At 47.2% G+C, this 12,290-nt stretch overlaps 1 protein-coding gene across 1 annotated transcript; it reads left to right on the top strand.

Moving 5' to 3' along the window:
* The first annotated feature begins 5,837 nt into the window (after positions 1-5,837).
* Positions 5,838-9,293, top strand: LOC119923527 (olfactory receptor 1468-like). Its single transcript, XM_038742892.1, has 2 exons — positions 5,838-5,862; positions 8,269-9,293. The coding sequence occupies exons 1-2, from the start codon at positions 5,838-5,840 to the stop codon at positions 9,291-9,293; spliced, it is 1,050 nt and encodes a 349-aa protein (XP_038598820.1).
* Positions 9,294-12,290: the final 2,997 nt, after the last annotated feature.

Genomic DNA, 12,290 nt, shown 5'->3' with positions numbered 1-12,290 from the left:
CAAAATTCACCCATGCTGGGCAGCAGCAGCATTGGGAGAGAGTCGAGGACAGAGACTCGAGTTTACTGCGCTGAAGGTGGCAGTGGGAAACCACTTCCGCATTTTTACCAAAACACTCTATGGATATATTATCAGAACGATTGCAGATGGAGAGTGAGGCGTCCTGGGAGAGATGTGTTCGTTGTGTCCCTATGGGTCGGAAACAACTCAACAGCGTAAGAAAAGACAAGACATACGCTATTACTTCCTCCACTCTATAATTTTTTTAAAATATCAGTCTCCCCCTCTAGACTGTAAGTTCCTCAAGGGCTTGGATTGTGCCTACCAACTTTAATTTATTGTCCTAAGCACTTAGTACAGTGTTCTTCAAATAATAAGTACTCAATAAATGCTATTTATTGGTCGATTGAAGTTTGGGGATCTGAGGCTATCTGGTCTACCCAGATCCTATGAACGCGGCCCCAACCCCCAGGTTGGTAATTTACAGAACTCCTGCTCTGCTAATGTTAACTGGGTGAGAGGGAGTGAGTTATGTCCAGGGGATGTATCAGGGCCTGCTCCTACACCCGGGGGTCTGTTAGGACCAGGGATTTTCTGGGTTCCCCCACTGCAAGGAGTGGAGACAGAACACTCAGTCCTGTCTGGCCTAGAGCAGAGACCTGGGAGACATAAGGACATGGGTTCCAATCCTTGCTCTGCCTCTTGTCTTCTGTATGACCTAGGGCAAGTCACTTAACTATTCAGTGCCTCAGTTACCTCATCTGTAAAATGGGGATAAAGGCTGTGAGCGCTTTGTGGAACAGGACTGTGTCCTGTGCCCCAATGACCTTGTATCTACCCCAGTGCTTATCAACAGTCCCCAGCATATAGTAAGCACATAACAAATGCCCTTATTATTATTATTATCTTTCATGGAGCCATGCCAAAGGGCTGGTAGGAGTCAGCCCCTCTCACCTTAACTTTATACTGAGACTAATAACAACAATTGTGATATTTGTTAACCGTTTAATCTGTGCCAAGCAATCTGCTAAACTGCTATGTAGATACAAGATAATCTGAACACATGGGGCTAACAGTCTAAGGGTTAGAGAGAACAGTGTACATATGAGGAAATGGAGGCACAGAGAAGTTGAGCGACTCACCCAAGGTCTCATAGCAGGCAAGTGGCAGAGTCGGGTTTAGAACCCATGTCTCCTGTCTTCTAGTCAATCAATGGTATTTATTGAGCACTAACTGTTTGCATAACATTGTTCTAAGCACTTGAGAAAGGACCACATCAGTAGTGAGGCCTAATGGATAAAGTTTGGGCCTGTGAGAAGGATCTGGGTTCTAATTCTGCCTCTGCCACTTGTCTGCTGGGCCTGTGAGTCAGAAGGATCTGGGTTCTAATTCTGACTTTTCCACTTGTCTGCTGTTTGACTTTGGACAAGTCACTTCCATTCTCGGAGCCTCAGTTACCTCATCTGTGAAATGGGGAGTAAGACTGAGCCCATGTGGGACGTGAACTGTGTCCAACCTTATTGTCTCTAAGCACAGGGCCTGGCATATAGTAAGTGCATAACAAGTGCCATTAAAATGGAATTGTTAGACCTGAACCCTACCCAGAAGGCGCTTACAGTCTTCAGTAGAAGAAAGACATTAAAATAAATTACAGATAGGGGAAATAGTAGAGTATAAGGATATGGACAAAGGTGCTTAAAATCAGGATAAATACTGTGCTCTTTCCTCTCTGCCTCACTACATTCTACCCAATAATGGGTGAGCAGGGAGTAGAGTCCACCAGGGCCTCAGTATGGGGAGTGGAGGGCTGAAGGAAGCCAATGAACTTGGAGAATCTTGGACAGAGATTAGGTCTTTGTGACAAGAAGAAGGAGATTCTGGTACTGCACTTGACTAGGTGCTAAACAAGCCCATGCTCATGGCTCAGTGGAAAGAGCAAGGTTTTGGGAGTCAGAAGTCGTGGGTTCTAATCCCAGCTCTGCCACTTGTCAGCTGTGTGACTTTGGGTAAGTGACTTAACTTCTCTGTGCCTCAGTTACCTCACCTATAAAGTGGGGATTAAGACTGTGAGCCCCACGTGGGGCAACCTGATCACCTTGTATCCCCCCAGTGCTTAGAACAGTGCTTTGCACCTGGTGCTAAACAAATACCATCATCGTTATTAGTATTATTAGTAACAAATACCATAATTATTATTAGAGCATTGGGCAGTTTTGTAAGGAAGTGTTCTGATCTCTGGTGGCAGAGAGCAGAGGTCCTCAACCTTCTCAACCTCGACCCAGACTGCTTTGCCTTTACCCCCACACTGCGGTGGGGGACTCCCAAGGCTGGAAGCAGGCTGGAAATCCTCTCCCCACCCAATGCATCTCATATATGGACTGTCAGTGCCCTTAACCCCACTCCCGACATCTTGCCCGGACCGCAGGGAGCCCCAGGAGAAGCCAGATGATTTTCTGTGTATGGAATAGGTGTGGGAGTTGGGTCCCTGGAGTCCCCGGCCCTGTAAATAGTTGTGGGGAACCATGAAGCCAGGGACAGCACAACCATTTCAGCCAGCCCATTCCAATCTGCCAGGATCTAGAAGCTTCACCTGGACCCTAAGGGTGGGAGAAAAGGCTTAGAAGCGAAAAAACAGCTGCTTCCTCTCCAGCCTGGTAAGTGCTTTGGGGACTCTCCTGAGGAGCTGTGTCCTGCCAGTCCAGGGCAAGGAATCTGGAGCTGGTCCGGAATCACCAACACCTTCAGCTCTGCCTCCACCTCCCTTGCAGCTGCTCTTTCCCAAGCTCCCATTACCACAACTGCTCTGTCTCAGACCCTACCCCACAGCTCTTCTTTCCAACCCCCCATCGCACAGCTACTCTGTCTCAGACCTCATCCACAGCTATTCTGTTCTAGCCCCTCCCAAAACGCTGTTCTGTCCCAGCTCTCACCCCACAGCTGCTCTGTCAGTCAGACAGTTGTATTTATTGAGCGCTTACTGTGTGCAAAACACTGTATTAAGCCCTTGGGAAAGTATAATATAACAATAAACTGACACATTGCCTGCCCACACTGAGCTTACAGTCTAGAGGGGGAAACAGATATTAATATAAATGAATAAATTACAGATATGTGAATAAGTGCTGTGGGGCTAGGAGGGGAGATGAATAAAGGGAGCAAGTCAAGGCAACACAGAAATGAGTAGAAGAAAAGGATAGTAGGGAAGAAAAGGATAGGAGGGCTTAGTCAGGGAAGGTCTCTTGGTGGAGGTGTACCTTTAGAGAAGGCTTCCCAATTAATTAATCAATCCATCAATGGTATTTATTGAGCATTTACTGTGTGCAGAGCACTATACTAAGCGCTTGGGAGAGCACAATATAACAATAAACAGACACATTCCCTACCCACAAAGAACTTACAGTCTAGTAGGGGAGACAGACATGAATATATATAAATAAATTACAGATATGGACATAATTGCTTTGGGCCTCCCACCTAATAGCTGCTCTGTCCATACCCTTAATCCGCAGCTGCTCTGCTCCAGCTCCTACCTCTCAGCTGCTCAGTCTCAGCTCCCACCCGACAGTTACTTTGGTCTTGTTCAGGCCATTCAGACTCCCATCCCCTTTTCCAGCTACAGCTGAAAAGGACAGATATGCAAGTCTGAGCTCCTCCCCACCCTTAGCCTGGTCCTGGACTATGTCAGGAGACAGGCCCCTGACCAGAAACCACCACCATCCACCAGTAGCTGCTCCCATGTGTGGACTCTGAGGTGGAAAATGGGGTCAACACACTGGAAAGCCTGAGCCTTTTCTGGGCACTAAGCCTAGTCTCCCCGCCTCCTCTCCCCCAATAATAAAACACTCCCTTGATAGATCTAAATGCTGATTTCATTCTTTTTCCTGTGCAGATGTACAAACAGAAAGATCCAAAATAGAAAGCCAGGCAGTCAATCTGAGGCAGACAGGCAGAAATTCTTGGTCATTCAGTCACAGGCAGACAGGCTGGCGAACAGGAAGTCAGTCAGTCACAGGAAGGTAGCTCTCAATCACTGTTGGACTCTGCCATAGCTTCGCCCTGACTGGACACTTCTTGACCCAGATATCCATCTTGGCTGCCTGCTTCAGAGATGCCTCAGGCTCAGTCTTGCTTCACGGGCCCACTGGGCAGAGAAGAAGAAGGGATGGGTCAGTACCATTGAAACAGCTTCCAGCTCCTAGCCAAGCAACTAGCCACTGAGGTTGTGGAGGGGGCAGGGAGGCCATTTGCCCTCACACCCCTGTCCCTCACAGGAATCTGGGTAATGGCGAGGGGTCTCCCAGGTCCTTTGGAGTGTGAGGTGTGGGGCGGTGATGGTGGTGATTGGGGATGAGGGTTGTTTCCCCACCTGTGTCCAATTCCCACTGAAGGATCCAGGAGGGCAAATCGTAGCTGTTTTCAATTGCCTGATTCTACTCTGGCCCTGGGCCCTGGCCTAAGAACATCACTCTTCCTTTTTGAAATCAAACACTTCCCCAACCCCAAAAGAAAATGACCATTTTTTCATGGTATTTGTTAAGCCCTACTATGTGCCAGGCACTGTAGTAAATATTGGGGTATATACAAGCTAGTCAAGTTGGACTACATCCATGTCACACATGGGGATCACAGCCTTAATCCCCATTTTACAGATTAGATGACTGAGGCACAGAGAAGTGAAGTGATTTGCCCAAAGTCACACAGCAGACAAATGACAGAGTCAGGATTAGAATCCAGGTCGTATTGACTCCCAAGTCCATGTTCTATCTACTAAGTTACTGCCTTATCTCTTGTCTCTCCTCCATTTCACCGGATCTGGGGGATGTTGATCCTCTGGGCAGCTTCCCTCGCTGGCACATATCTTTGCTGCATTACCACCGTCTGAACCTAGAGGAGGGCTCCCTCCTCCAGCCTCCAAACACGGGCTGCTCTGCCTTGGTGGTAAATAAAGAGGCAGCAGTAATAATGATGGTATTTACTGAGTGTCTTCTGGTTACAAATTACAGTACTAAGCACTTGAGAAAGTTCCAGTGAAGCATGAGATATGTTCTCTACCCTCAAGGAGATTTCAGCCTAGAGGGAGAAACAGACATAAACATATTTACAAATAGAGCAATTATAGAATAAATAATCACAGGTTCAATTAGTTGAACCTTCATTCATGAGGGCCTAGGAGGGACATAAATAAATACATAAGTGCTAGAGAAAGCTGTTGGGTTGATACCCCTCCTGGTGTTGGGAGTTGATCAGGGAAAGTTTGTTGGATGAGGTGGGATTTTAGGAGGGTTTTGAAGGTAGGGAGAGCTGAAGTAAGGTGGATGCTTTGGTGGGAGTCCCAAGGCAGGGAAGCAAGGGGTTGGAGTGGGGGGAGATTAGAGCAGGGGACAGTTGGAACGTGAACATTGGCAGAGCAAAGAGTGACAGCTGGGGATCAGTTGGTAGAAAGAACTGAAACTTAAGAGAGGGGCAAGCTGGAGGAGAAATGGGAAGCCAATGGTAAGGAGGACTGTTTGATGCAGAGGGAGAAGACAACCACTGGCAGAGTTTGGGGATTAGAGAGAAGTGTGCTGAGCAAAGTTTCAAGAAGATGATCTGGCCAGCAGGTCCAGGTGGATCGAAAAGTGAGAAAGACTGGAGATGGGGATACTAGTGAGGAGGTTGATTTGCTAGTATAATCATGACACGATGAGTTCTTAAACCCAAGTGGTGACGGTATGGATGGAGAAGACCATGGATCTGGACCATTTTTCTGAGGAATAATCAGGAGAGTTTAGAAATAGATTGGGTAGAAGGGCAGAACGACAATGATGCCATCCAGGTAATCAGTGGTGTCATCCAGTATGACACCAAGGTTGCAGGCTTCAGGTACAGAGAGGATAGTGATATCTTTTTCATGGTTCTTGTTAAGTGTTCACTATGTGCCAGGTACATCTAAGCACTGAGAAGCAGCATGGCTCAGAGGAAAGAGCACGGGCTTTGGAGTCAGAGGTCATGGGTTCAAATCCCAGCTCCACGAATTGTCAGATGTGTGACTTTGGGCAAGTCACTTCACTTCTCTGAGCCTCAGTTACCTCATCTGTAAAATGGGGTTTAAGACTGTGAGCCCCCCGTGATCACTTTATAACCTCCCCAGCTTTGCACACAGTAAGCACTTAATAAATGCCATCATCATCATCACGGAGGTAGACATAAGATAATAAGGTTGGACACAATCTCTGTCCCACATGGAGCTCACTATCTAAATTGGAGGGAGGATGATTTAATCTCCATTTTGTATATGAAGTAACTGAGTCACAAAGACGTTAAATGACACCCAAGGTAAGTTAATTGTTACTTCATTGTTAAATGACTTACTCAATAGCTTACTCAAGGTAAGTTCAATTACTTACCCAAGCAGACAAGTGAAAGAATTGGGAATAAAACCCAGATCCTCTGTCTCTCAGGCGCATGCTCTTTCCACTATGCCATGCTTCTTTCTTGTATTTAGAAGAGAAAGGAAAATTGGGAGGATAGGAGGGCTTTGGAGGAAAGATGGGAAGTTCAGTTTCGGGCATATTGAGTTAGAAGTGTTATGCTTGCCATGTGGAGATGTCTTGGAGGCAAGAGGAGATGAAAGATTAAGTAGCTGGGGAGAAGTCAGGGCTAGAGATAGATTTGGGAATCATCAATGGAGAGGAGGTACCTGAAGCTATAAAAGTGAAGACAAGAAGTAGGCCGAGTACAGAGCCTTGAGGGACACTCACCAAGAGGGGTTGATAGGTATAAGTGGAGTTAGAAAAGGAAACTGAGACCAGTGGCAGGAGAGTACAGAGTCGGTGAAACAGAGATCAGAAAGAATTCTGAGAACTAATGAAGTTGGCCAAGGGGTTGAGTTTTCTGTAGGGCAGTGGGAAAAATGAAAGGTAAACCCAGGGACTTCAATCACTTCTCTTTCTGATGTTCAGGGAAGGCTTCCTGAACTAGATGGGATCTGAGAGGCCAAGGACTGGGTGGGCTGGATGAGGAAGCAATCTTGGGTTTAATGACATGAACCCTGGACCACAGGAGGCTCACAGCCTAAGTGGTGGGAAGACAGACACACAGGTAAAGATTATAAAGGTCAAGTCCATAACACAGCAACGATTCAACAACAGAACCAACAACAAGAGAAGAGGAACCAGGTTCTCAGGAGAGAAATTTGCTGTTGGATTTGAGGAAGGAGCGCATTCCAAGACAGAGACAGGACATGGGCTAGGTGTGGGTGGCGAGATAGGCATGACTGAGGCACAGTGAGAAGGCTATCATTAGAGAAGAGAAGTGTGCTAGCTGGGTTGTAAAAGGAAAGTAGTGAGGTGAGTTTTGAGGGGGCCAGGTGGTGGAGTACTTTAAAGCCAATGGTGAAAAGTTTTTGTTTGATGTGGAGGTGGGTAGGCAACTACAGGAGTTTTTTTGAGGAGAGGGGTGACATGTCCTGAATGTTTTTGCAGAAAAATTAACTGGGCAGCAGAATGAATTAAGACAGGGAGTGGGAAGAGACAGAAGGCTGGGAGGTCAGCCAGGAGGCTGATGCAGTAATATAGGCAGGATAGAATGAGTGATTATATTAACATGGTAGCAATTTGTATGGAGAGGAAGAGGTGGATTTTAGCTATGTTGTGAAAGTGGGACTGACAGGATTTAGTGATGGATTGAATATGTGTGTTGAATAAGAGAGAGCAGTCAAGAATAACGCTAAAGTAATGGGCTTGCAAGATAGGGAGGGTCGACATAGGAGCTTCTATGACCGCCTCCGCCTCCCCCTGCCCCCCGTCCCAACAACACACACAATCAAAACATTCCCAACATTTTAACGGTCATTACACATGATCCTGCCTCCATTGTGCACAGTCTAACTAATTAGTCTAACTAACTAACTAACTAGTTGGTCTAGTGAATTCTACTCATCCATTCCCCACATCATTACATTCTCCAGTATCCAAATTCTATGTTCTAACAATTTTCAAAGGACATTGTGCCCTTCCAGTCTCAGTAATCTAACATTGGTTACATGGAATGCCATTTCCCAATCTGTACATTTCTGCATTCACTAAGGTATTCACTAAGCCTGGTCCCCGGGCTTCTCCATGGTGGTGGTGAGTGGGATGGAAGGAAGGCCCCATCCCATCTGTGGGCAGCCTGGACCAGATCCCTGTCTGCAGTTGTGGGCTGACCAGCATTTCCTGACTCGTTGGCTCTCCCTTCTGCACTCAACTCAATCTGCTGCTTCTAGTTTCTCCCCACTCCCGACCCCAGGGCTCAGGGGCATTCCTGCTTCCACTAATGTCCTCAACCATGATGACTGCATTTCCCTCTCACAGCTGGTCCAACAGAGCACGGAGATGGAGAACGAGAGCCACATCACTGAGTTCATCCTGCTGGGGCTACCCACCCCGCCAGGGCAACAGGAGCTGTGCTTCATGCTGTTCCTGGCTCTGTACTTTGTCACCATAATGGGGAACCTGCTCACCGTCATGGCCATCAGCACCGACTCACACCTCCACTCCCCCATGTACTTCTTTCTTGCCAACCTATCCTGTGCTGACGTCTGCTTCTCCTCCACCACCGTCCCCAAGATGCTGGCCAACATGCAGACACACAACCCAGCCATCTCCTACACTGGATGCCTGAGCCAGATCTACTTTTTCCTGTTATTTGGAGATCTGGACAATTTCCTCTTGGCCGTAATGGCATATGACCGCTATGTAGCCATCTGCCGGCCCCTGAGTTATGTCACAACCATGAGCCCCCGGTTTTCTGCACTGATGGTGGTCACCTGCTGGGTCCTCCCTGCTGTCTATGCTCTGGTCCACACCCTCCTGGTGGCTCGGTTATCCTTCTGCACAGACAGGGTGGTCCCACACTTCTTCTGTGACCTATCCAGTCTGCTGCATCTCTCCTGCTCTGACACCTCTGTCAATAAACTGGTCATCATCACTTTAGGGGGAGCAGTGGTGGTGGGACCTTTTCTGGGCATCCTGCTCTCCTACACCCACATCTTCTGTGCAGTCCTGAGGGTGCCATCTGTGCGGGGGCTGCGTCAAGCCATCTCCACTTGTGGCTCCCACTTGGCCGTGGTGTCCCTTTTCTATGGGACCGTAATCGGCCTTTACCTGTGCCCCTCCCCTAACCGCTCAGTGGAGCAGGGCTCTATGGTGGCTCTGCTGTACACGGTAGTAACCCCATTGCTCAACCCCTTTATCTACAGCCTGCGCAACCGTGACCTGCTCCAGGCACTGTGCCGGACCCTGAGCATGTTCTGCCAAAGGAAAGCTCTCTGATAATTCAGCAGCCTAGGGACATCGTTCAAGCGGAGAGTTGAAAATCTTGGATAGACACTCAGGCCCGGGCTATGTAGCAGCTGCAGGGAAGGGGAGAAATTAGGTTACCAGTTAGTTATCTATTTTCTGCAGAGGGGCAGGTTGTTCGCCCACTGATTTGGACAGGAAATCTAATGCGGAAGTTGGTACACATCCATTGTGCTTGTATGGTGGGAACAGGAAGAAACACACAGATGTAAATGGAAATAGCAATGGTGAACAATGAATGAATGGATAATGCATAAGTAGAAGAAACAAAGCTGTTTCTCAAAGAAGACACCATTAATGGTGAAATTCACCCATGGAGGTTCATGGGCCTGCAAAGCTCCACCACTTCTCAGCTGTATGACCTTGCACAAGTCACTTTATTTCTCTGTGCCTTATTCATTCATTCATTCAGAGGCCATCTGGTCTACGTGGTGCATGATCACTATAGTTCTGGGAAGCAATGAGATAGACAGACTAGGAAGTGAGTGTGAGAGAGAGCATGAGAGAATGAGTCTCAGAATGTCTGGATTTGGAAGAGGGATGGTTGTGTGTTTATGTGTGTGTAGTGTGTAGTGGTAGTCCAACCCCCGACATCCTACCTCCTTCCCTTCCCCACAGCACCTGTATATATGTATATATGTCTGTACATATTTATTACTCTATTTATTTATTTATTTATTTTACTTGTACATATCTATTCTATTTATTTTATTTTGTTAGTATGTTTGGTTCTGTTCTCTGTCTCCCCCTTTTAGACTGTGAGCCCACTGTTGGGTAGGGACTATCTCTATATGTTGCCAACTTGTACTTCCCAAGCGCTTAGTATAGTGCTCTGCACACAGTAAGCGCTCAATAAATACGATTGATTGATTGATTCATTCATTCAATTGTATTTATTGAGCATTTACTGTGTGCAGAGCACTCTACTAAGAGCTTGGGAAGTACAAGTTGGCAACATATAGAGATGGTCCCTACCAAACAACGGGCTCACAATCTAGAAGGGGGAGACAGACAACAAAACATAACATGTTGACAGGTGTCAAAATCGTCAGAACAAATAGAATTGTAGCTTATTTGCCCTATCTGTAAAATGGGGATTAAAGACTGTGAGTGAGCCCGTTGTTGAGTAGGGATCGTTTCTAAATCTTGTCAACTTGTACTTCCCAAGCACTTAGTACAGTGCTCTGCACACAGTAAACACTCAATAATATGATTAGATGAATTGAATGAATGAATGACATGGACCGTCCCACATGGACCTGATCATCTTGTATCTACTCCAGAGTTCAGTACAGTGCCTGACACATAGTGAGCAGTTAACAAATATAAAAAATGTAATTGAAAGCCCCACAACATTGTGCACTCATACACACACACACACACACACACACACACACACACACACACACACACACACACACACACACACACAGAATCAGCTCCTAAGGCTGAGGTGGTACAAACGGTGGAGGTGGGAATTAGCTGGGGAGTGGGATTTCAGGGATTTCTGGTGGGAAGAGAGGTAGTTTGGTGGGTTTCCCAGGAGCCAGGGGAAATTTCATGCAGGGTAAAAAGGTGTGAGCCAGGAGGATAGAGGCAGGAAAGTTGGAACAAGGGACATAAGCCCCTTTTGCTAGGGCTCAGTACAGTCCCCAAAATAATCCCAGAAATAATCATTACTCTATTAAGACTTCTAGTCGCTTTATCTGCTAGGAGCACAATTGCAACTCTGCTCTGCCTCAGAGCCTACTCAGACTGGTCCTTAACTATCCCAGGGTCCTCCTTGTGGTTCAGGCAGGGGGCCCCTTGGTGTAACCCCTAAGGAAGTGAGGGGTCTGCTTTCTATTTTCGGACAAAGTTTCTTCTCCTCTCCTGGATTATGCACCCCTTCTTCTGGCCTCTAGTCCACACAGAGGCCTTCCAAAGATAAGGCCTGGCACATGGCAGGAAGAAGACTAGCCTGTTGTGTGTCCAAAAATGTGTCCTGGCAGGTGATTCGCAGGCAGGGGCATTCACAAGATTTCTGTTATTCTCCCTGGGGCTAGGGCTCTTGTGGCTATTCTTCCTGAAGGTCACCACAGGCTCATGACCACATTTACTCCTGTTTACTCTGTGCTCAGTACTGGTGGTCTTCAAGCAAAAGGGGCTGTGAACTGCATGGTTTGCTCTGCCCTGCAAGTATCATTTTAGTGCTCCTTTCTGGGCTCTTGGCTGTTTCCCTTCCTGCTACGAAAACCGTCCACACCTGCCATGGAAACATAATGGGGGTTGAAGGTGGGCAAGACTCCGTTGGGAGCCAAGGGAGCCCTGGCTCAGACGATTTGAGGATGCTGACCCCCAGGTTCACCCAGCCATAACTGCTTCTTTAAGTACCAAGGTGGGTGAGGGTCTCCTGAGCTGCTGGACCTACATTGCTCAACAGCCCTGCGGAAAGTGTACCTGCCCAGTAGCGCTACTGGATGGGAACCTGGATCATTTCTGTTTTGACCAGGCAGAACCTCCAGCCCAGTTGAGCCCTCAGACACTGCTCTCCTGCACCAAGGGAGGGATGAGTGGGCCACCCAACAAGGTCATGTTGAGGTGCGACATCACAGCAAACAGGAACAAACTTCAAAGTGGTTTTTTCCTCACTGGGAAATTGGGACCACTTTACTGTATCCCATGGAACGAGGGCTAAACTCTCCAACAATTCCTTTTTCATTAGGCCCCCGAAACCAAGTCACATCATCCCAACAGCCATCTCTAGTTCATTCATATTTATTTATTTATATTCTCCCTTATGAATTATGAACACAGCAAGATTGGGGATTGTGGCAAAAAAGATATTCTTGAACCAGCCATGGGGCTCAGGTTTTGGGGGTTTTTGACCCCCGCATTTGATGACCACGTTTGTAGATATTTTTATGTTTGCCTCTCCAGTTAGAATAAGAACTACTTTGAAATGTGCTTCGTGTTTCTCTTGTACTTTCT

This window comes from Tachyglossus aculeatus, unplaced genomic scaffold, assembly GCF_015852505.1.
Source record: "Tachyglossus aculeatus isolate mTacAcu1 unplaced genomic scaffold, mTacAcu1.pri scaffold_1_arrow_ctg1, whole genome shotgun sequence".
Classification (NCBI taxonomy): domain Eukaryota; kingdom Metazoa; phylum Chordata; class Mammalia; order Monotremata; family Tachyglossidae; genus Tachyglossus; species Tachyglossus aculeatus.
Note: the sequence above shows the minus strand (reverse complement) of the source record. Positions and strands in the feature narration are given on the sequence as shown.

What these genes read in the sequence shown, in the direction of transcription:
- LOC119923527 (XM_038742892.1), top strand. Translation starts at nt 5,838, where the DNA reads ATGACACCAAGGTTGCAGGCTTCAG. An exon ending in ACCAAGGTTGCAGGCTTCAG is followed by an intron (nt 5,863 to 8,268) that starts GTACAGAGAGGA and finishes TCCCGACCCCAG; the next exon opens with GGCTCAGGGGCATTCCTGCT.